Source organism: Acomys minous, assembly GCF_964271855.1.
Source record: "Acomys minous genome assembly, chromosome: 9".
NCBI lineage: Eukaryota > Metazoa > Chordata > Mammalia > Rodentia > Muridae > Acomys > Acomys minous.
This window is the reverse complement of record NC_140490.1, coordinates 42,106,113-42,131,023: the sequence shown is the minus strand read 5'-3', so window position 1 is coordinate 42,131,023 and position 24,911 is coordinate 42,106,113. Positions and strand designations below refer to the sequence as shown.

Below are 24,911 nucleotides of genomic sequence, written 5' to 3'. Positions count from 1 at the left end.
AGTACTCTCCCATTGAACAGGTCTCCTGGTCCTGCTCCAGCATTTTTTATAGTGAACCTAAGAATTTTGAGACAGTATACACTCTTTGTTTGGGCAGGGAAAAAGGACTAAGAAATTAAATTATTTTCTAAAACAAAACACACATGCAAAAAGAACACTGCCTTATATTTACAAAAGGTTAAAACTGAGAGACTGATGAGTTGAGTAAGTTGCTAGTTTTTTCATTTTCAGGAATGTAAGCTGTTGGAGGTTTATTTCATTAAAACCCAGAACAGAACAGACTTCTCCGCGACAAGACTGTACCCTCACAGCAGTAGCAATCACAAGGCACGTATGAAATAGAAACATTAAAAATGTTACAGATCACTTAAAAAGATGCCAATCCATTGCTAACATGAATGCACATCATAAAGCGATGCTGATGACCTGATTCCTCTGCCTGTGCAAAGAGAAGGAATAATGGCCTTCCATGTGCACTCAATGTGGCACACGTCACAAGCCTTTACACCAGGAGCACGTCTGCTGAGGAGAACAGCAGCCAGTGTACAGCTCAGAATCGCTTTTAGAGCATTCTATTTTTCTGAGGCATCTGGAATTTATAGAATGAAAAGAAGAAAGTTCTCGTTTTTCTCAGCTTAGAAAAAGCCAACAGTTCTATGCTCCTGGACAAAACCACCATGAAAAAGGACATCTGACATATTCAAAAATACCAAGGGCATGATTTGCATTTGGGGACCAGAATAATAACCCTCTTCCAAAAACTGACTAGAGAATATATAAAAAATATAAAGTTAATTACACAAAAATAAAATAATGTTTGATTCATATTATTGCTTAGGAAGCAGTATGAATATTTTGTTAGTGAAGCTCAGATTAGAAATGACACTATCAGTAACTAGTGCATAAAAGTTCTAGGATCAGATCTGTTCTATGACATTTATAACAGAGAGAGTTCTCTGCATAGCAGCCACCACTGCGCTCTACCTGAAGGACTTGGGAAGATGCAGTGGACTCAGTCTCCCACAGTAACTGTGGTACACGGAGAGCTCCTCTTCACTGCAGAATCCTGTTCTATGAATACGGAGGAGCGCTCATCCAATTACTCCCACAGACGCAAGAGGGGAAACTGAAGCTCCAGTGTGAAACAAAAGCAAATACGGATGAGATAGTGAAGCATCCTACAGACCAAACGGCACAGCATAAACACCAGTGATCTGCTGTCACCTGTTGTCCTCTCAAAGTCAGCTCCTGCCTTATAAAAACCATCCATTGATTATGGCTGTGTGCTCAAGCCACAGCTACACCCTGGGCAGCAATCCTCCCCCTGGCCAGCTGGAGGTCTCTGAGCAGTTCCGTCTTCAGGTGACGTGGCAGGAAGCACTGGGCCGTAGCCTAGAGCAGCACAGCCTGGGCTGCCTCCCTGATGGTGGATGCAGCTTTCTCCAGCTCTTCCTCTGTCTGCTCCACAGTGACCACAACCCTGATGCTGAGAAGACAAAGCACAGAGCGAGTCACACATGGGTGCTGCGGACTGTTACAGTTCTGCAGGAAGCCCACCTCTGTTCCCTCCACCTGCTGCTGTTTCCTACCATGCAGCAGAAGGGAGCAGCTGGGAGAGGGGTCTGCAGCCTGCAAACCTAACACACATGTGGCTGTGGGCAGAAGCTACGCCTTCTGGCCATCCCTACTCCCCTGCATCTAGTCCGAGTGTTTTCTTTTGGGGCAGCCACCGAAGCTGGAAAACCAAGCCCCCTCATCGATCTCCCACTCTAAGCAGGCTGGACCCAAATCAGAAAGACATTTCTCATGCCAGCGACTGGTTGCTCCCGTTTAATAATTCAGTTTGGAACATGAATGCTTCCATCAGAAAGCAAAGCAGTCATTTCCAAGTTCCTAGGACACAGGCTTGAGAGGCAACACTCCTCCTGTCCTCTGCCAACACGGCTTTAAGCGCTAGGCATGGTTACCAAAGACACAGAACAGTAGGCTCCTGTCTCAAACCTGTGCTCTGACAAGGTGGCACAGAACCGCAGTGACGCTGGGTACAGGAAAGGACAGTCAGAACTCAAGGCATTTTGAGCAGCTACTTCTGTGAGCTTATCTAGCTCCAACCTGGCCTTCTGCGTGTGACAACACCGCAACCCATTAGGGAGCTCAGTGCCCCAGATGGCCTAGGGTGGGACCACATCCCAACAAACCTTCTACAAATCTAATCCACCTAAGCCAGTTCCTCCATTGTACTCAGCCAGAGCATTGTAACATCTAGGAGTTCAGGACGTTAGCCTACAGAGTGGGAAAGTCAAATACAACAAACTGACTTTACATGTCAACGTCATACTATCACACTCTGCTCAATGAGCAATCGAATGCTCTTATGGCGTGCTGTCCCATCATGGTAATCATCGGAAGCTGGGGACTGTCTGCACTTGATTCTCCAACGTCAGGGTGTCACCTGTTCTAGAAAGCCTTAGCACCATGGCCATCTCCCCTGTGACCTCTGGCCCAAGGCTGTGGTGGCCGGGGTGCTCACTTCCTCTGTTCACAGTGTAGGCACTTTGAGGCCAGAGTTGAGTACCTCAACAGCCTATCTATGAGCCCGCCCCCCTTTGCTCTGCAGTCCACAAACTGATGCATCCAGATTCCCACTAGCACAGCTAGCAAGGTGACCACATGCAGGCTGCTCCCTTCTCTTGAGTCTGCATAGCACAAGTTACAGTTGGACTCCAGCTGTCATTAGCTGCTGAGAGTCTGTCACCAGTTCTTCTTGGGTCACCAGATGATCCTGAGTCACCTAGGAGGACACTCAGTCCTGAGATGTTTTTCAGCTAATCTAGTTGAGAAATGACCCCAGGCTATGTGCTATGCTTTAAGGACACTCTTATCCTGCACCAACCTTCAAGTTTCCCCAACATAACAGATCACAAAGGGCAGAAAGCAGGAAGGAGGCGTTGTATTCAGTGTTAACCAACCTTGGAGGAGGAAGGCACTTCTCTTCCTTGTCTAAATAGCGTGCCTGAGTCAACGCGATGCCCTTGCTCATGCACTGCAGGGAGAAAGGGCACGTTAGCCTTCTAGACTTAGAGCACAGTGGACAGATCCCTGTCCTCATTCGTATTCACAGTCAAAGTGCTAGGAGACAGAGCTGACTGCCTCACTGTACCCTCCAGGTGAACCCTTCTTTTGGACTCAGACTTTCCGGAGATGGCAGGTATACTGGGTTCTGCAGTCTGGTAGCTACTGAGCCATATGATGTCTGAACACTTGGGGCAAACAGCTAGGCTTCCTAGAGACTGCAAATCTGATTCTACACACTTTGACCCAGTTTTCAGCTGCACAGCCACAGACAGACAGCTAGATCCTACCATTTCAGACAAAGCAGAGTGAGGCCACAGGGATGCCAGGAGCAAAGCCCTGTGCTCGGACAGTGCTGGCAGGACTGCGTCAGAGAGCAGCAGTAGGAGCCCAGGCACAGCGAGGCCTTCCTCGGTCCCATCTGGGCAGGTGCAGGCACCAGAGGCTGGTACTGACAAAGATTGTTCTGAGCTTTCCTATGCACTAAACACCTGCCAATTACATGTATAACTGAAAAGCTCTCCACTGGAATACAGAAATCCCAGAATCTTGAGCAAGGCAACAACAGTTTATATAGATTTCTCTTTGGGTGATGACAAGTTTGGGACTAGACAGTCATAGCTGCAGAACCCTGGGAACACAGCAAGGCTGCTGCACCGCAGGCTTCCCAGAGTTGTATGATTGTATTTACTGTGTGTGCACACACCTCTAAGTGCATACAAAATGCACAGTGCAAAGCATAGCACATATAGGGAAAGAATGACTGTCTCAAATGTCTAGTGGAAAAGCATCAGCCCAAAGGAGGATGGACACAAGCCACAAGGAGGAAGAGAGGCCATACAGACAGCAGTACAGCCGTGTGCTCCCTCCAGACCCAGGATGGGAACTTGGAAGTGTGCCGGCCTCCCAACATCTGGCCTGGCTGGTTAAGAGACATCACAAACCAGAGTTGTTTGTGAAAAACAGTGTGCTGTGAAGCAACTTAACATAAACGTGGCAAAAGTTCTCAGGTCTGCAAATAGTAAGAAGTTACTGTACCTCTAGATACAGAAAACACAGGAGCGTGGGCAGGAGCTGTAAAGATGGCAGATACCCTGGCATGAAGACCACTCCAACAGGGGCTGGAGGGATGGCTGAGAGGTTAAGAGCACTGACTGCTCTTCCAAAGGTTCTGAGTTCAATTCCTAGTAACTACATGGTGGCCCACAACCATCTATAATGTGATCTAATGCCCTTTTCTGTCATGCAGGCAGAGCACTGTATACATAATAAACAAACAAACAAACAAATAAATCTTAAAAATATATTTAAAAAAAGATCACTCCAACAACAGGGCAGTGCATAGACCACCATTAGGAGAGACAGCAAACAGGCTCTTTTCATGAGCTCCAACAGAGGCAGACAGCTTTTGCAGAGCTTCTGTTCTGTGTTCACTGGTGTGGGCCTACCATGGAGAACAGTCCTGTTGAAAATAGCAGACTTCACAGCCATGTGGACATAATGTAATTAACTTGAGCTGTGCTGGCTTGTCCATTTGGTTGGTTCTGATGTGTGCATCTGTTTTTACCTTTGTCCAAAACCTCTACCCACATATTTACTTTCATGTTTGTACACATCTGGGGTAAAACACTGAGGTGGTAAAAGGGTGGAGGATACTCTGTCCCTTTAAGGAAGTCTTTCTGTCCTTCCTCAGGCCTGCAGAGCTGAGCTTGAGAGAACATGTGTGACATGTCCTTTTCCAGCCAGGCAAGTATTGCTAGCCTGATCATCATATTCTGACATGTGTCCTCAATTATGAACCTTAGGTTTGGTTTGCCTTTTTAATACAGTGCATCCCAAGAGGTTATGTACTGTGTGCAGTTCTCCGTGGACTCTAACTCCAGGTCACGTGGTCCCAACAGGGTAGGATGAAGGATGGCCCGGCAGCTTGTGCAACCACAAGAGGACTTCACATACCAGCTCCACACTGAGTACTGTGTGACCAGCCTGGGCCCTCTGGGCATGCCACAGGGACGAAGGGCACAGGTGGCGGCCATTTCATTTACTTTAAGGAGTCTGGCAGTTTCGTCTCAGGGCAGTTGTAGACTGAATGAAGCCTTTACTCCTCAAAGGCATAAAAGGCCGGGCCAGGTTCCACGGAAGGCTGCATGGCCCCAGACATGCACATCCGCAGTGCTGTAGCACACGGGATTTCTGCGTGGACAGGGCCAGAGGCTGGAAGAAAGGTAGGGAGGCCTCTGAAGAGGCAGCTACTGCTGGGAGGCTAGGCTACACACTTGCCAGTGAGTGCAGAGCCAACAACTTAGCAGTAATTAGTGAAATTAGTCAACGGAGATTTCCTCGGGAGTAGTGGCTCACACCTGCAACTCCAGCACTCAGGAAGCTGAGGTAGGATGGCCCATGAGTTGGAAGTCCAGCCCGGCTAGATGGTGAGTTCCAGGCCAGCCTGGGGACAGAGTGAGACCTTGTCTCAAAAAATGCAAATGGTGAAGCGGTGAGTGTTCTGCAGGGCTGTTCAGGAGAGAAGCTGAGCACAGGTATACTCACAACTGCAGGAGCGGGCAGAGCTGACCCAAGGGGAGAGAAGGCCTGATTCAGCCTGCACTTTGGGAACCCTTTGAGCTCAGCAGGGCTGGCTGGGAGGGCCAGGGGCATTAGACAATTTCCACCACAATAAGAGTGGTGACCAGAGAGAAGCTTCTGGCTACTCCACCTTTTGGGGCAGGGGGTGCTCCTGAAAATGAGGTAAGCAAGGGTGGAGAGGCCATCGCTGCACAACTGCATACTTACCTGATCTACGATTTCCTGGAGGAGCTTTACATCTTTCTCCCGAGACCCTGTGCTCTCTTCCAGCTGGAGGTGAAACGCTGGAGAAAGGGACTCTCCCACCACCTTCAATCCAGAAACGCTGGAGAAACAAACACACATGGCATCAGTATACTGCAGGTTCTCAAGAGATCCTGCACAGGGTAATTGTTAGGGCAGTGGTTGGAGCTCAGGGTGTCATGCTTGCCTAGCATCTGTGAGGCCCCAGCTTCAGTCCCAATGCCATAGATAAAATATACAAATGAATAAATACACAAATAGCTCTGTCAAGACCCACTGAACTAACAGCAGAACTAGGGACGCAAATAGGAACATCCCACTACACGGGTGGTGCCTCTCAGACCAGGAAATGCCTGTTATGCGTTTCTGTGGGCACAAGAAGGCTCTTGTTCATGAAATACCGTGTTTCTCCTTTCCAATCTTCTATGGGAGTCTGGGCACCCTTGCTGCTTGTCCTACGTGGCCACCCCTCTCACAGCCCCCTCACCCCTGGCCCTCCCATCTCTTCACCTGATATACACTGCTCTTTTGTTCCCAAGAGAGCTGTCCATGCTGAGATCCGGATCATGTTGCCTTTCTGCAGGGCCCCGTGGGACCCAGTTACAGCAGGATGTGCACACACTTTTCTATGATTTGTCTCCTTTAGGTCTACGCACCATCATGCCCCCTTGCTTATTATCTATGTTTTAGAGTGTGACAGAGATGTGACATAATAGCACTGTATTCTGACTATCGACAAAAGGTTTAGGTGACATAATTGTCTTATCTGTGTGACTTGCTTTAAATCTTAAATGCATTAAGATTTTCTTCTTCGAGTAACACACAGAAGTCTGCTATGTCAGGGAAGAACCAGATTGCTTTAGGGAAAACCTAGTCGTTTGAAATGACTGCTCTTCCGAGGGTCCTGAGTTCAATTCCCAGCAACCAGATGGTGTCTGACAACCATCTCTACTGGGACCTGATGCACTCTTCTGGCAGCATGTGTACATGAAGATAGAGCACTCATATATAAAATAAGAAAGAAATCTTAAACAAGAAAGACAGAAGTGAGCGTTAGAGATTCAGGGCAGCGGTATGAGTGGTCCTCAGCCAGGCTCACTCTTGGCCGCACTATCCATCTCTGGGCACACAGCTGTGATCTGTGCCTTTTGAGACTGGGGTACTTGTTTCAGATCAGCTGATTTCTCTCAGCTCCTCATTCTTAGGCCCAGGTTTCCCTCAGGATGAGATGATGAAACGGGCTAGGAATGTTCCCAATTTAGGACGCAACTAGCTTTTAGTGAGTGCCGCTGTGCCCTGCTCAGGGCCCAGGAGCACTAGTGGTGGGTGTCATACACCTTTAGGAGGTAGGCACTGGAACAGCATGGTCTGATGCCTTGTGTTGATTGTTAATTATTTTGTTCCCTGATGCCTGCTTGCTATCTCTTAAAAGCAAATTATCTTGTACCCCAAGTAATGTTGTATAGCCTTGCCGCCCTGTTTGACCAATAAAAGGCCTATACCGGGGCAGGGCAGAAATGAGGTAGATGTGGCCAAGGGTCCCAGGCTTAGGGGGCACAAGGATCTTGGGAAGGAGGAGAGAGGTACCGGAGGAGGAATAAGGAGAGACTCACCATGGGACAGGAAGGAACACTGTGGGCCCAGAGGAGGAACTCTGAAGTTCCACAAGGAAAGAAGTGGCCCAGCTGAACAACATGCACAAGTACTTTGGGATTATGGGTGGGAAGTAGCCCAGATGGAAATGATTAAAGCAGATGGCCTGGGATGGGGGCTGGGAGATAATGGGAAGCAGTTTAGGGGGTTAATATCTGCCTAGCCCCAGGTAAAATAAGGCTTATTTTAAAATACAGCAGGGTGTTTGTGTTTCTTACTGATTATGATAGCAGGTTAGATAATACCACCATAATAATTATAGGCTAATTTTATAATAAACATTATTATTTTCTACAACAAGGAAGCCCTGAGGTCATAGGGGTGTACCCCTCCCCCCTCCTCTAACCCCCCCACCCCCACAATGGCTATATTGATCCTAGTGACCTCTTTCTGTTCCTTGGCTCTGTCCAGAATTTCCAAAGAACTATGAACTCGAACCACCAAAACTGTAAATAAAAACCACTTTTCTGATTTTATTACTTAATTGCCTCAAACATTTTATTACAGGGACAAAAAGCTTATAACTGGTACTATGTGAGGTGCTGGCAGCCAACCATAGTTGGTTTACAAGCCACCCCCAAATACTACTTTTTTGTATCTTCTTTATTTGAAGTAATTCAACACATTAAGCTTTTCCACAGATCAAGGTACAGGTCTGTGTTTAGACCCTTAGAACCCAGGGCATCTGCCATGTGGGGTGACCTGTGTCAGTTTTCACCAGTACAGAAACTAAACCACACACCCTCAAGGCCTATCCTCTGCTAGTCCTGAAGGGGCACAGGGGGCAGCATCGACTTTTCAGGTCATGTTTCCCTTGAGAAAAACTGTAAAAAAAATTATAATTTCAAATAGCATCTCAAATGACCCAGCTTTCCTTCAAAGTACACAAGGCACCAGGGCCTAATCTAGTGTGGGTAGAAAAGGCTGGGAGGAAGGAACAAAGCAGAACACCTATGTCTATGCTAAGACCAGATGAACACAGCTGTATTTTCAGTTCAAAAACCGAAGAGCCTTTTCCATACTTGGCAAAAGCATCACCTTACCCAGACAGGTAAATACCAAGGCCTGGGCTTGGTCTGAGGCTCAGAGCCATCAACAAAGAAGCCATGGCCTCTACCCTGTAGTTCAGGAAGATGAAGGCGGTAAGCACTGTCTGCACACACAGTGGAGACATTCATGCTCTGATGGAGGCAAACAACAGGCAGAAGACCACAGAGACAAAGGCAGAACCTCTTCCTCGCTGGCCACTCCTCCTCCTTCTAGGCTGGTTCCTGCCCTCTACACTAGGAAATGCAAACACTTTCAGTGCTACCCATGTGCTAATGACTCATACATAAACCTGGGAATCCAAGGCTGCTCTCCAAACAGGCAGGTGACGCTTGTCACACACCATGTGCTGAGTCTCCTCCGGAAGCCCTTTTTCCATGCTTCTAGCCAGTCCCCAAGGTGCTAGCTACTTCACCCACGCCCTCAGATTAGAGCTTTAGGTCAGCCACAGTTCGGTGAGCCAGCAGGCTCTCCCTTCATTATCCCCAGGGTCCAAGCACTGCTCTCTGCAGCTACGAGGTTCCTCTGTGTGCACCCACCTCCTAACTGGTACCCTGACCTCTGCTCTCTAACACACTCAATAAACCACCCCACCCCACACAGAGCAACGGTGTTAGGATTCAAGGGCAACACGCTAGGCTACATCTTCACTCAGTCCATGTCCCCACCCTCTAGGTTTCCTCACTTCGTGCTGCCTCCTGTTTTGTTTGTTGCTCCCTTCCATGTTGGCGGCTGGCACTGCATATCAAGTTCCTGCAGGGTCTTCCTAGTGTAATTACTGAGGGCAATAACTGACCTGGAATATGGAGCTCTGCAGCACGCCACAGAGGAGGCACAAAAACCTGGGAGTTGTTCACATACAAGAATTATGAAGCAATTCCAGGCTATCCCCTCAAGAGCAGGGTGTAAGCCTTCTAAGGGGATGAAGATGAAGACGTTTGTAGTCGTAAAAGGAAGCCCGCAAGTTTGGGAGAGCAGAATGCAAAGGAAGATAGGGTGGTCCCTGAGCTGAAAACCAGAGGAGCTGAGGTGGGTCCTGTTGACTCCGCACCACTGCCATCACCAGGAACCTACAGTCTGGTCAAGGAAAAAGGAGCAAGCAGCTCTCAGGGTCTTTCTAGTGCAAGGTCAAGATGAGGATGTGGAAAGAGTGGCACAACTCTTGACAAGACAAGCAACAAAGAGCAGAAATAAACGGAGCCACTGACAGAAGGGAGGGAGTCACATGAGCAGGATTATTAAGACAAGGGACAGAGCTACTGCAGCAACCCAGGGAAGGGGAGGGGCTAACAACAAAGCAGAGGTGACAGTCCTTTAAAAACAAGGTGTATCCCGGCCGTGGTTGGCGCACACCTTTAGTCCCAGCACTTGGGAGGCAGGGGCAGGTGGATCTTTGTGAATTCGAGGCCTCCCTGGTCTACAAAGGGAATCCAGGACAGGCAAGGCTACACAGAGAAACCTTGTCTTGAAAAACCAAAAAAGAAGAGAGAGAGAGAGAAAGAAAGAAAGAAAGAAAGAAAGAAAGAAAGAAAGAAAGAGGAAAAAAATAAGTTTCAATCCCCAGAACCTATGTAAAACCTAGTAGGTGTGGTGGCACATGCTGGATCCCAGTGCTGGGGAGATGGGAGAAAGGTGTAGCCCTTGAGTTTGCTGGCTGGCCAGCCAAGCCTGCTGGGCAAGTTCTAGGCCAGTGAGACTCGTTCTCAAAAAACAAGTCAGATGATAATTAAGGAATGACAATCAGTGGTCCCCCCTATATACAACACACATGTACACACACACATGCATACAAATGTATGTACACGTAAACACACACACACACACACACACACACACACACACACCCACCCTATGATCGCAGGAGGAATGCTTGACTTAGCTGTCAATGATGAGTGACAACATCAGCCCAGGCAATCCACTAGAGTGTGGGTGGACAGACAGAAGGTCATGGACAGCAGAAAGAAGGTTGGACAGAGCCAGAGGAAGTAGTACATGATGTGGAGAAAGCTGAAGCACAGGGCACCTCATGCTTAAGCCTGTGCATGTGCTGTGCTGTGCCAGAGAGCAACGCAGTGACCCTCCCACCATAAATCATGCAAGAGGCACTCCCCACCCAGCACACGCACAGAACAAGTTTCCTGTTCTACACAACAGCTGTGGCCACTCACTCACCTGGCACCACTTTCATCAGTATCTATTCTGACATCTTATAAAAGAGACAGAACTTTCACATCTCTTTAGGGAGCAAAAGGAAAGATCTAGAACAATGAGATCATTTTCTGTAGCACCAAAACTCAGACTGAAGATTTTTTTCTTTCTTAGAAAAAGAATACTCATGACTAATTTCTTTTCTTTCCCCATCAAATTTACTAAGAGCACCAGGGAGAGTAGGAGTCAGGGCTGCCCGGTATGCAGCACACAGTGCCCTGCTCTGTGGACATGAGAACACCATGTCTACCTGGGTCATCCATGGTAGGAGCTGTAGGATCATTCTCCTCCTGTTTGGCACTAACCTGTTATGCCCACTGACATGCTCTATAACTTCTGGAAAAACAAGGCCTTGGCTTTAAGACTATGGCCAACAGTGGGTCCAGTTGTATTCAAAGCTGCGTGGAGTAAGGTTTTGCTTTTGTGGTTGCAATGTGATTGAAGGGTCCAGAGTCCATAAGACTCATAAGATTCCGAGCTGCACTGCTGCTTAGTGTGGTGCAGACGCTGTTATTGTGGCTGAAAAACCACAATACTTACCCTTGTAGAGATTTATGGATGTGTTGACATTTTTTCTTCAAAACTGCAAAAATGCCTGCACAGAATAAAAAAAGTTTGATGGTATTATTCAGGACCTGTTGGTACCAGCTTATGAATTCCTCTAACCGCCCAGGTCCTTAGTCAGAAATGCTATCCATGCTGTGGGTGTGAGCACACAGTTAGCAGTGTATACCTTGAGGGCCTGGGCATTATCTGACGTCATCAAGTGGCCCCTTCTCACTGGTGCTGCTCACTGTCGGCAACTCCAAATGCAGGCTTGTGCCCTCCTCGAGAGCTGCACAGGCCCAGGTAAGGTTTCAGGGCACATACTTACTACTCAATTCAGTGCTTAACTCGGAGCCAATGGCCAGCATACAGCAGTTTTCTGGGATGTTTTCCTTTCACTCAGGGAAAGCTTGAGACACACATCTGGCCATGTGAGCTGACACCTCTGCTGGGGATTCAGGAGTGACAGCTAGGCAAGGCTCTTCTCCTTTCCAGTCACTTACATTTATTCACTATTAGTGTGTGGGGCTTGGGGGTGGGGTCATGCACCACTGTGCCTGTGTGGAGGTCAGAGGACAATTTTATATAAAGAGCGCTCGACCACTGGTATGTGGGTTCTGGGGATCTAGGTAAAGGCATGCACCTTTACCTGTCGAGCCATCTTGCCAACCCCTTTTTAGTTTTAAAGGCTACACTGTTACAGTCAAAGGCCACTTGCTAAAATCTCAATTAACTTTACTTTGTTCACAGTTGTTTGCTGACAGAACAGGCTAGCATTGATATTAATTGATGCTTCAAAGGCTGAAGGGGAAAACAAGACAGAAAACAACAACCAGTAAAGCTCAGCACCGTCTGCTAACTTCCCCAACCCTAGAAGGCAAACGATGACAGCCATGATACTTGAGGAAGCATCCAGGTCCCCACCTTTCCTAGCACTGCACCTGGAGAAGCAGCCAGCCCCTCTGGCTCTAGCCCCACGCTCTGCACTAAAGTCCTGCACAGCCCTGAGGCAGGGTGGCTTCTCCACTGCCATCTTCCCACAATGCCAGGCCTAGGTGAGCTAATCCATCTGAAACGCTGGGAAGAGGCGTGGTTTGGACCTTAATGTTTTAGTTTAGACTTTATAGCATCTTCATAGACTATTTGTTGAATTTTAAACACCTGTGCTCAACAAGTTTTGGATACTAGCTTTTGTATGTGGAACACTTGATTTCTAAAGTAATTTAGAGTTTTGTCTGGTAAATAATTTCCTTGGGCTAAGTCTGCCAGGAAGCAAGATGGGACCAGAGTCAACAGGAGCAGCCTTTACAAGGCCATACCTGGATTCTCCTCCATGATGTTCAGGGCCTCAATGGCAGCTGCAGCCAGCAGGGGAGGCAATGAGGCTGAAAAGCAGTACCCTTGGCCAGAGAGTCGCTACGGAGAAATGAGAAGACAGATGTTCTCTCTCTGGAGAGAGCCTTCTGGAAGGCACCAAATCGCCACACCCATCCCAACAGCAGGCACTGCACCATAAGGGGAACTAAAAAAACCAAGGTGGTGTCTTAGGAGGTCAGGACTTTATGTGTCTGTAGACACTTTGAACTAGCCTTTAAAAACAGGCTTTAGAATAAAAACTGTGGAATAAATTGTGAGTTAAATCTTGTATTGGAAGCTGCGTTCTGAAGTGATGGTGGGGACAATATCTGCATTTGCGCACCATTTTTTTTTTTTTTTTTTGGTTTTTGAGACAGGGTTTCTCTGTGTAGCCTTGGCTGTCCTGGACTCGCTTTGTAGACCAGGCTGGCCTTGAACTCACAGTGATCCGCCTGCCTCTGCCTCCTGAGTGCTGGGATTAAAGGCGTGAGCCACCACGCCCGGCGTTGTGCACCATTTTTAAGAAGGTCACCTGATGGTCAACCACGAAAGACCGGCCGCAGCAGAAGCCCCCGACAGACGCGAGCGCGTTCTCCATGTTAGCACTGATAAGGTCGATATCATCAATCTGCCCGGAAAAACAGAGAACAAGTCACCAACAAGCCCCTCTGAGGACAGTGGTTTTCCTCTTTAAATTTCACGTATGGTTACAGCTCACCTATGTCCCTACCCACAATCACTTGCGGCATTACTCTACTCTTTTCTCTGGGGCACTATAGTACTTGAGTGGAGAAAATTAAAGGGACTTTGTATTTTACCCATCACTTAGTGACACAGGGAGCAAAAGCACATTTTGGAGAAAAGGGACCCTCTAAGTCTACCCCATGGTGGTCAGCAAGGAGGCTATCAGCAGCCTGAGGCACTAGGCGCACACTCCAGCGCGCTTGGTCACTATGGCTCCATTTCCCCGTACGGAAAGGAAAGGAAATGGCCAAGGTTATTCCAACTGTTCAGGACTTTTCGAAGCTCCGCTGAATCCATTCTCTCTGGTGTTTTGACAGCGTGCATATATGTGTCAACATTACATATCAAATAAGGAAAGACATGCCCCCACCTACACAGACATGCACACGTGTGGCGCAGCTGTATGTGTATGATAATGTATGTACTTCTACAAAGTATACGTAGATTTTTTTTTTTTAGACAGGGTTTCTCTGTGTAGCCCTGGCTGTCATGGACTCGCTTTGTAGACCAGGGTGGCTTCAAACTCGCAGAAATCTGCCTGCCTCTGCCTCCTGAGTGTTGGGATTAAAGATTTGCACCACCACTATGTAGAATTTTAACCAAGGAAGCTGTGTGTGTGTGGGGGTCTTTTTTGGTAGCCCATGAAGGCCTGTTTCCCACCTGCTGTAATGACAGGTGTGTGCTGCCATGCCCAGCTACTAAGGCATAAGGCAGTCCTTAGTGATCACAGCAAATGCAATCCAGAGCTTCAACACCTTACCCCAGTCTCCAGCCAACAGAACAAAAGGCGCAGAGGGAAGGCAGAGTCCTGACTGGGCTGACCAGATCCACCCAGACATCAAAGCCACCTGAGCCTCTGGATGAATGAAGGTTCTTCCTATGGACAGGCTTCCTATAGGGAGCTTTCCCAGTGAGAACTCACGCTTATCCCGTAGTGTTCAGTGACTCCTCGCCCGTGCTCCCCAAGGACTCCAAACGAAAGGCTTTCCTCCAGAAAGATTCTTGCTTTGTATTTGTATTTTAACTTAACCTAGGTGTTAAAACATACAGACTTAATATTATCATCATTAGCAGCATACAGAATGTCTTTTGGAGAAAAAAAATTAAACTTGTAAAAGTACAGACAGTTGACCCTCAATATCTATGAATTCTGTATTTGCAAAGTTACCTATTTGTTAAAATCTGTGACTCTGAAATCAATATCCACTCCGTCACCCTTCAGGGGTAATGAGTGGGGTGGTGAAGAAACAAGTGAGCTACCTGCCAACAGGTGCTACCAGCTGAGGCGAGGTCACTGTTCTCCGACCAAGTGCCTTCTCATGGCAGCACTGCACATTTTCACGTCACAGTGCCTTTCTTTGCCAGTGACTCTGCTGTCCACATGAGCCGTGCTAATGTGCTTTCTAGTAGTCTTAGACGCAGAAAGGCTGAGAAATGCCTTCTGCGGAAATGTGCACAGCTCAAAGGCTGTGGGCAGGAGTGCAGTGTGAATGAATTGACAATATGCACTGGGCAGAACCACACCCAAGCAAGCTTTCCTGAGCTCCCAGGAGCCCAGGAGGAAGAGCTCACCTCCCCATGACGCCATCTACGGCAACTTCACAAATGTCAGAACAGTGGATACTAAGAAGCAACTGTCTTCAACTCTGAAAGACCCAGCTTAGTGCCAGACAGCACAACGCTAGGACACTTATATGTACAGACAGCTAACTTCTCTGTTAAATACCTGCTTGTCTAACTGTATTAAAACCTCCTGGGAAATATATATATTTTTCTCAGTAGTTGTTTTAATCTGGGTCTACAGAAATATTTGAATGTTAAAAAAAATGTTTTACTTTGTTTATTATCACAGCTCCTTAGTCTGCTTTCCTCTTACTTTATTCATTTACTTTTTAAGAAAAGGATCTCACTCTGTTCCCAGGTTAGCCTAAAACTTGCATGCAGAAGAGGCTGGCCTAAACTTTATGTTGCTCCTTCTGTATGAGCCTCCTTACCACACAGGCATTGCAGGGATGCACCAACATGGAAGGCTTGGTTTTCTCTGTCATCAGGCTTATAAGAAAATCTTTTCCCCTCAGTTTGTTTGCTTTTTGAAACACTGTTTCTCTGTGTAGTTCTGACTTTCCTGAAACTTGCTCTGTAGACCAGGCTAGCCTCAAACTCACAGATTTGCTTGCCTCAAACTCACAGATTTGCTTGTCTCTGCCCGCCAAGTGCTAGGATGAAAGGTATGTGCTGCCCCCTCCTGGTATTAGATATGTATGAGCTTATTAAAGGGTAAATAAGAAGTGTTCTTAAGACACTTACCCACAATGCATTAGGAAGTAATAAATGTGTATTTGTACGTATTCCCCCAATTTGTAATAAATTTAGTCACAGGTAATTTGCATGTAATTAGCTGCATAACCAAATTAAATTTCAGCAGCATCATAAGCTACTCAATTTTTAAGACAAGGAGAAATACTTGGATTTTCACATCTTTGCTGATTCATACTTCTTTTGTTGTTGTTGGAGTCACAGTTTTACCTATTATAAGTTCAGTTACTGAGTTTCTCCCTTCCACCACAACCACAGAAATGCACAGACTACATAAGATGGTTTGCTGTCCATCTCTGAAGCTTCTGATAACTGAGTATTTTGGTCTGGTCCTGACCACCACTGTTAAATGGGTGGGATGACTGTGGGTATTATGTTGGATTTTTCATCAAAAACACTAATTTAAGGGAGAGGTCATCTTTTCCTTAACAGGAAGGTGATAGCAAGTTCTAAAAAGCATGTTTACAAAATAGTAACAATAAATCAGTCCTCGAGGGAAAACAGTGAAAGAAAACAGGAATCCAGGTCGAACCCCACCTTGTGTTACATAATCTCTACATCGTCAGCACTTTCTGTCTCTGCCAGCTCCTCCACCTCCTCCACCTCCTCCACCTCACACCTGTCTGTGGCAGTGCCCTGCAACTGGAGCGCCATGAAAAACTGCCCCAGGGCTGGTAATGGCTCAGGGGATAAAGCCCACCACCTGAGTCCACTCCCAGGACCCACAAGGTACAAGCTGTCCTGTGATCTCCATACATGCACAATGTGGCACGCACGCTCTTCTCCCATACCACAGAATAAATGGAGCAAAATGTTTTAAAACCCCACTGTAGTACATTTGCCTTATCACCCGCCCCCCACCCCACCGTCCTGTCAGTCTTTGACACCCTTACAAAAATAGGAAGATATTATTATTTTAACATATATTTCCTTATTTATTTGTGTATGCGTGCATGCTACAGCATGGGTGTGCAGCTGGAGCACGACTCGGGCGGTTCTCTCACTCCACCCTGTGGGGTCGCAGCCAGGCCTAATGTGAGCACCTTCATCTGCGGCACCAGCTTGTGCGCTTGGCTTCATGTCCTCAGTGTGATGATACGCTAAAGGTCTAACTGCCAATCAACACACTGAAGTAAGGACTCAACAGGGCTGCTCACCAGTTCTGGAAGAGGGCAGACGGTTCCAGTGTTGATGTACAACCCTTCCACAACGATGAAACGACGAGTCACACGAGCCTTGCGAGGATTCTTAAAAAAAAAAAAAAAAAAAATCCCAGCATCTTAATTGTCATAACTACAAATATAAATTGTTACTCCCAAGAACTTGCACCTCATAAAGTATTTATTTAAAAAGAAAAAAGAAAAAAAAGAGCCACAATGAATTAAAACTCAACTCTTGAGATCCTATTATTTTGACAGGAACTCTAGTGAAGAGAAGCAGTTTCCTTTCTCAGGCAGTTTTCAGTTCCCAACATCAGCCAGGTGACATCACACACCACAGGAGGCACCTGACAATACGTAAACAAAGTCCTAGCCCCAAACAAAGTCCTAGCCCTGGAATGGCTGGGTGAAAGCCCAGGGAGCTTAATGAAGCAGACTCATGGATGAGTTACACGGTAAAGCCACTCAAAACTACATAGCTAGGATTTACACATTTCAGTGTAAGAGGAGAAAAAATGACAATGAAGACCATTATCACTACTGCTGCCAGGGGCAGGGCCCGAGGGGCAGGGGAGGAGAAATGGTTCAAGCAGTGGGAGGTTGATGATAAGAGTATGAAAGGGGCATGGTGTGTGTGTGTGTGTGTGTGTGTGTGTGTGTGTGTGTGTGTGTGTGTGTGTGTGTGTGTGCGCGCGCGCGTGTGTGTGTGCATGTGTGTGTGTGTGTGTACATTGCACTACTGTATTTTCCTCTGTGTGCTGGCGATCCCTAACCTTCCTTACCTTTGCTGACCTATCAGTGAGTAAGGTAAAACCCAAATGAGACTTGTCGGATCAAGCCCAAGGTAGCAGAGTAGACAGAGCAGCCTAATTCCCACAGTATGCGTCTCCCTACACCCTGTGGCCAGAGGCCACTCATCTATCACACCTGAGAGCCTGAAGACACTGCGGGTGTGACAGACTGAAAAGTGCTGAGACAGAGATGAAACTCACCCCCACCTTCTACTCAAAGAGCTCTTCCTTGTGCTCCAGTCATTACTATACACCACCATGGGGGCTCTTTGGGGCTTCTATCTGCACAGAAGCATCTCTGCTCTGTACAAGTGTACATCACAGCGGCTGCCAGCCTCCTGAAGCTCACAGCTGAACGCTTTCAAAATGGCATACACCCGTTAGGGTCACGGGTGGAGAGAGGGCATGTGCACTTCAACATACAGCATCCTGACATCTCCTTTTTAAAAGGGTCCTGTTTCCTTGGTTTCTGCAGGGCTTCCTTACACACACTGGTGTTCTACCACATCCCTATTCGAGTACCTGCTTAGGAACTCAGTATATTAATGTAAGAGACCTAGGATAAGCAAAAATGCAAGGAACAATTCTAAAGATCAGGTAGGCAATCTATACATCGATAACTTTTGTCTTTCTTTTAGCTATTTAATCTATGTATCACTTTTTCCAAAATGAGGATTTTACTGTAGTAAAATTTTAGAATCTGATTTTTAAAAATATTACATTGTGGGCTGAAGAAATGGCTCACCTGTTAAAGACTAGGCTCACAACCAAAAATTATTACATTGTGGTCATTTCTAAGTTTTATTTAAAAATAGTTTTATTAGGTCAGGCAGTGGTGGTGCATGCATTTAATCCCAGCACTTGGGAGGCAGAGGCAGGCGGATCGCTATGAGTTCGAGGCCAGCCTAGTCTACAAAGCAAGTCCAGCACAATCAAGGCTAAACAGAGAAACCTTGTCTCAAAAAAAAAGTTTTATTTTTTCTTTTAAAAGACTTACATTTATTTTATATGTATGATTTTTTCCTGCATATATGCATGTACACGTGTGCAGTGACCTGAGAGGTCAAACAAAGGTAGCGTCAGACCCCCTGGATCTGGAATTACAATGCTGCCAAATGAACCTGGGTCTTCTACAAAAGCAGTAGGTGCTCTTAAAAACCGAGGCATTTTCCCAGCACTTTAAAACATGGCTTTACTGGAGACTCACCCTGCCCCTCATGCCCCTGCATCCCCCCATCCCCCCCCCCCTTGTGGGCATACTGCTACCTCATCAATCTTTTTTGTTTTGTTTTTCAAGATAGGGTTTCTCTGTGCAGCCCGGGCTATCCTGGAACTCACTTTGGAAACCAGGTCGGCTTTGAACTCACAGAGATTAGCCTGCCTCTGCCTCCCTAGGGTTGGGATTAAAGATGTGTGGAACCACCCTCTGGCATAGCTCACTATGCTCAGTGCTGGAAGCAAGCAGCTACCTTCATTTTGTTTTTTACATTGCATTGTAAGTACAGGCCAATCTTTAACATAAGTTCTGTTTATCTTCTAGAGACAACATCTCAAGTAAGACAATTTTTCTAAAAATAAAATGTGGAGTTATTTAATAGCCTACTCCTGGCAGGAAAATGAAGTACAAATTACTTAGTAAAAAAGTGAAACTGAATTTCTAAGATACATAATTTTTTTCCTGATTGTTATCTCTAAAATGCTCTATCGATTATAAACCTTATGAAAACACATAACTTTGGGTTCCCACATCTCCAACATGAAAAGCTTCCAGCAGCCCTTCCTCAGTCACTCTTTCAAATGGTGTTTGCCCTGGTGGGTGTGACCTAGTGCCCAGTCAAGACCAGGGCAGTCTTCTCAGTCTGCTGAAAGAACTGGTCTTCAACAGTGGGGCAGTCTCTCTCTCTCTTTCTCTTTTTTTTTTTTTAAAGATTTATTGATTTATTATTATGTTTAGCACTCTGCCTGAGAGTAGACCTTCGGGCCAGAAGAGGGTGTCACATCACATTATAGTTGGTTGTGAGCCACCATGTGGTTGCTGGGAATTGAACTCAGGACCTCTGGAAGAGCAGCCAGGACTCTTAACCTCTGAGCCATCCCTCCAGGCCCCAGTGGGGCAGTCTCAATTCTGAATATCTTTAGCTTTGTCCTTTTTCTTCTTCTTTTTGTTTTGTTTTGTTTTTGAGACAGGGTTTCCCTGTGTTATCTTGGCTGTCCTAGACTTGTTTTGTGGACCAGACTGGCATGGAACTCACAGCGATCTGCCTGCCTCTGCCTCTCAAGTGCTGGGATTAAAGGTGTGTGCCACCATGCCCGGCTAGCTTTTTCTTAATTGTGCATAGGAACACTGGCTGATAGCACAGTAAGCACAAACAATATATTCAATGACAATGTGCATATTCCTGAAATATCTATCGAATGGGCTGACTCCTAAGCAAAGATGACAGAATTCTAAAAGAATAATACAAATGTTTGGGAAAACGGAAATTAACACAAAACCAAAGAAAGTGGTGAGCATTTTTATCAGTTACTCTAGTTATTGACGAGTTGCTTAGGCAAGGTCCACTTGAAAGGGTGTTTGAGAGTGACAAGTAGCCTTCCAAGACAGTCCATACATCATGGAGTCCTGCTGCAGAGCTCCTCCCTGCCCAGCACACAGCCTAGACCGTATCCTCCCATGATGCTTTAAACCCACATCCTCTGCGCTGCTCTCCAATCTTGACACAGGGAGACACCATTGAAGTACCACCACTAGCGGCACTCGACCCCCAGGCATTCCCTCTTCAGCGTGGCTGTTCCCCACAGCAGCTGCCTGGAGCTTCAGGAGGCTTGAGCTGCGATGGTATAAACAGGCTTATTCTGAACTTAATCCATGCACCTCATTACAGTCTTCCTGTGTTTCCAGAGCTACAATGCAGCTACTTCCGCATCTCCCCTCAAGGGCAGGCTGCTGCTCTCCTCTCAGCCCCCATAGAAAAGCTGCTTCGACTGCCTCCCCGTAAATATGGACAGACAAGGCGCTTCAAGCCGAAATACATTTAATAAGCAGGAACACCCTTACTTAGTATCCAAATGTGATCCGCAGGCAAGTTTTCAATGACAGATTACCATTTCATCTATAATTTAGCTGCTTAGGAAGTACAAAGAGCTGCATCATTTTCGTCAAGAGGCTCGTACCTTCTGATCTTCGCTCTCTTGTTCTTTTAGCAGTCGCTCCAGGTCAGCCACATCATTATGCTTAAATATCTTAATGTCACTGCGTGATGCCTGTAATCCTTTCTGGATAGCAAAGCAGGCTGCACTGTCCCTGCAAAGGGGAGAGACACCGAATTGGGGTTAAAGGGCCTTGTCAAAGTTCTCAGCAGTATGGCTGCTTTTGTAAGTTGCCTGAGCGCTCACACAGCACTGTTTGCTCTTCACTCCGCAAGTCCTTTCCACATGACCTCTTCGTTTAATCTCTTCCCCAAACACGGCTGGCCACCTCTGGCCTCTCTCAACTGAGGACACGCGTGGTGCGCGGCATCAGCGCTTCTGCGCTTCTGCACACGCTCCTCTCTCTAGGAACTTTGGAAACCTGCTGGTGGCATCTGTTTACCTGGCTCAGCACGTCACCATAGCTCCAACACAAGAGAAGCACTGGCAGTCCAGCTGGAAGCAAAGCTTCTGGGCAAGAAGCACCTGACCACAGCCTCCCAGCACAGGACACCAGGTCTAACCTTGCCACTGCAGCTAAGGCATGTGAAGAACTTACACTGCAGCCTTCGGAGGGCTTTATGATGGGACCCTGCAACCCTCCTGGCGGACAAAGTTCTACCCCACATGGTAAAAACAAGGCACCCAGACATTTCCGGTTGGGTACTGTCAGAGGAAACCCAGAGCAAAAGCAGGAACTCTCAGCATTACCCAGCCACAATGCAGAGACTCTGCTCTTAGGTGTCCAGGCTAAAGCAGAGCCTGGGACTGACTGTGCCTTGGCGGGAACAACAGTAGTCTCCCACCTCCTGTTTTCCAGTGTCAGCAAAAGCCAACCCAAACAGATGGTGCTGCAACACTGTCATCTGCAAAGCCATGCTCCAGAAACAGTACTGAGTTGGAAGAGGGGAAAAATCACAATGTTTTAGGTGTAGAACTTTGTGTTAGGCCATACTTATGTACCTTGGGGTACGTATAATCTGTGGGCAGCAGGCTGCACATGCCAGTAGAGACTGAAGCCACATGGCATGAAAATGCCTGGGTTCCTCCTGAGCATCCCATCCACCAAGCATCACTGCTGAGACGGCAGAGCCCCAGATGCCCTAGCAGTGAACTCAAAGCAGCCATGCTTCAGCGAGCAGTCGCCAACACACCTGAAACAGTGAGCTAAATCAGAAAGCCTGAGCAGACGGAAGCTACAGAGAGAATCCTATGGGGATAGCATTCTGAAAATAAAATAGCCAACGAGATACACAGTAGATCAGAGGGAAAGGGGCGGTGAGCAGAAGGACACAGTCACTGCATGTCAGAGAGCAGAGCTCCAGGGAGCTACAACGAGCCACCTGACATCTGTGTCAGTGGAGTCACGGGAGAAGTGAAAGCCACCGGAACCACAGACTGACAAAGGAGCTGGCAAAAAGCCGTAATCCAACCAACCAGCAAAAGACTTAAGTCTGAAACAGGTAAGGCCAAATGAAGAGTCTCGAGGGGCACTGAGCCTCTGCAGGCTCTGCACCCACAATCCAACTTGCTATCAGTCACTCAGCATCCGTCTAGGTGGCCAGGGGTTGTCCTCATTCATTACAGTGTGGTCTAGGACTCCATTCATGGAGGTACAACCAGAAAAGCATAGAGACATGGCGTCAGAGTGTCAAATAGGAAAAACCTAACACAAAAGGCAGTAATGCCCCATCCCCTGCCCATCTTCAGGTCCAAGGTTAGGGACTTCTCTCGTAACAAAGGATGCCTCAGTGCATGAGAGACCTCTCTAAGAGTCAGGATCAGCCATGCCTGGTGCACTGATCTTAGGCCCTGAGTCCATTTCTGCCTTGGTCAGTCCACAGCAGGTGAGCCCTGCTATGTCCCCAGTGATGTGCAGTTTGGGACTTTATGGTACCACATAGTTTGGCATTGTTGAGAGCCACAGCTTTGGCCCAGGAGGCAGGGTATATCTACCCACAATGGTTATGCCATATTGAACAGGATCCTGCATAGTGCTTCTGTATGCTAGTGACTATGATGATGACAAGATTCCTCAGCCTATGGCTTGGGTTTATGAAAACCTATTAATCTTTCTAGGTGCCCCTAATTCATCTCTAAACAACCCACCAACTATGACTGAGATTAATTTGGGCTTAGACTGCCCTCTAGTGTTCAAAGAGTGGCAACACAACAGTCTACTTCTGGTAAACTGGGTCTCGCTACTTCGTGAAAGACAGGCACAAGCAAACCCAGCTTGAAAAAACAGGTCATAACTCCTTCAGTGCCCAGATGTGGTCCACACCAAAACCATCAATAAACACTTTTCAGTAAACTAAGACCTTGGAGAGCTGGCTTAGCCACTAAGAGCAGTGCTGTTCTACTGAGGACCTGGGTTCCAGTCCCAAGAGCACAAGGTGCCTAGGGACCACACCTAAGTCCAGCTCTAGGAGATTCACCATCCTCTTCTGGGCACACTGCACACACATGATGTGCACATATATACATGAGGGCAAAATAGCCACACATCAAAAATCCTAAAAACAAAACATAACCTATGAGCTCAGTATGCCAAAATAAGGTACCAGAAATTGACTACAGAGCAGTGACCGAAGACTCACAGGACAAGTCACAACAGCAGGTCCAAGGGGACCCAGGGAGCTCAAAGCACGGATAAACCTCTCAGAACATTACACAGAAACCTGACAAGGGGAAACAAACACAGAACTCTGTGAGCTATTAAAAACAAAAACAAAAACAGCCCCCCTCCAAAAAAAAAAACCCCGAGTAACTGAAATAAAAAGAACCACCGAGTCAACAGATAGACTATTTGCAACTATTTTCCTGGAGGAGAGATGCAGCGTGATGAGGACAACAGAGCTTCGGGGCAGCATTAAAAAGCAAGTATTTAGGCCAATGGGAGTAAAAGAAGGATCCAAGAACGCCAACAGGGTAGAAAACTTCCAAAAAATAACAGAAACTTCCCTAAGAGACAGCTACAAATACACAGGCACGAGAAGGTCAAAGGTCATCATGAGTCAGATTTAACTCAATCAAGACTTCCCTGAAGCACATCAGAATAAGGTTCTTAAAGGTGAAAAGATGAGATTCTCAAGGTGTCCCAGTTAGTCTCGCAACAGAATTTTCTACAGGAACTTTGAGCCAGGAGAGCGTAGTACATGTTTTCAACTTGATGGAAAAACTAAAACCCCAGAAACTTCCAATGAAAAACTCTCCATACAGCAAAGCTCTCATTTAGAAATTAAAGTGGTCTTGCTGGGAGTGGTGGTACACGCCTTTAATCCCAGCACTCGGGAGGCAGAGGCAGGCGGATCGCTGTGAGTTCGAGGCCAGCCTGGTCTACAAAGTGAGTCTAGGACAGCCAAGGCTACACAGAGAGACCCTGTCTCAAAAAACCAAAAGAAAAAAAAGAAATGAAGGTGGTCTTGAAAAACAAACGAATGAATATCCAAACAAACAAGCAAAAAAGACCGAACTCCACATGACTGATCTTTTGTCAGGCAGTGGTGGTGCATGTCAGCATATGAGAGACAGAGGCAGGTGGATCTCTGAGTTCAAAGGCAGCCTGGTCTACAGTGTGAGTTCCAGGACAGCCAGAGATAGTACACAGAGAAACCCTGTCTTCAAAAACAAAACAACCCCCCCCCTAAACCCAACAAAAATAAAAACGAAAACTGAAGGTGAGAAAAAGATACTTCCAGACAAACAAAAGCAGGAAGAATCTACTTCCACCAAGATCTCTTGGAAGAATTCTAAAGAGAATGTTCTGCATATGAACAGAGATGCTAATAAAATGAGTATATAACCACTTGTATTTTCAATATAATTTAAAAACCAGGACCAAAAAAGACCCAACCCTGAGATAATTACTATTTTAGTAGGTTGAGTAGTCAACACAGAAAGATATATAATATACTCTCAAAAATGTAAATATAAATTGTAGAGATGGTCCAGTGGCTCAAGTGCTTGCCTTAATTAACAGAATGAGGATTGGAGTTGGGAT

General features: G+C 46.7%; 1 protein-coding gene across 2 annotated transcripts in view; it reads right to left on the bottom strand.

Annotated features, from left to right (window-relative positions):
- Positions 1–213: 213 nt before the first annotated feature.
- Positions 214–24,911, bottom strand: part of SPTLC1 (serine palmitoyltransferase long chain base subunit 1) — a 44,508-nt gene continuing 19,810 nt past the window's right edge. Inside the window, exons 7-15 of one of the 2 annotated variants that reach the window (XM_084794579.1) lie at positions 20,894–21,023; positions 16,926–17,015; positions 14,375–14,482; positions 13,241–13,336; positions 12,672–12,768; positions 11,347–11,401; positions 5,863–5,980; positions 2,970–3,043; positions 214–1,486 (exon numbers count right to left, since the gene is read on the bottom strand). In XM_084794579.1, coding sequence (XP_084650705.1) covers positions 1,393–1,486; positions 2,970–3,043; positions 5,863–5,980; positions 11,347–11,401; positions 12,672–12,768; positions 13,241–13,336; positions 14,375–14,482; positions 16,926–17,015; positions 20,894–21,023 — 862 coding nt within the window. In that variant the 3' untranslated portion in view covers positions 214–1,392. The remainder of the gene's footprint in view (positions 1,487–2,969; positions 3,044–5,862; positions 5,981–11,346; positions 11,402–12,671; positions 12,769–13,240; positions 13,337–14,374; positions 14,483–16,925; positions 17,016–20,893; positions 21,024–24,911) is intronic. The other variant, XM_084794580.1, reaches the window with a different exon arrangement.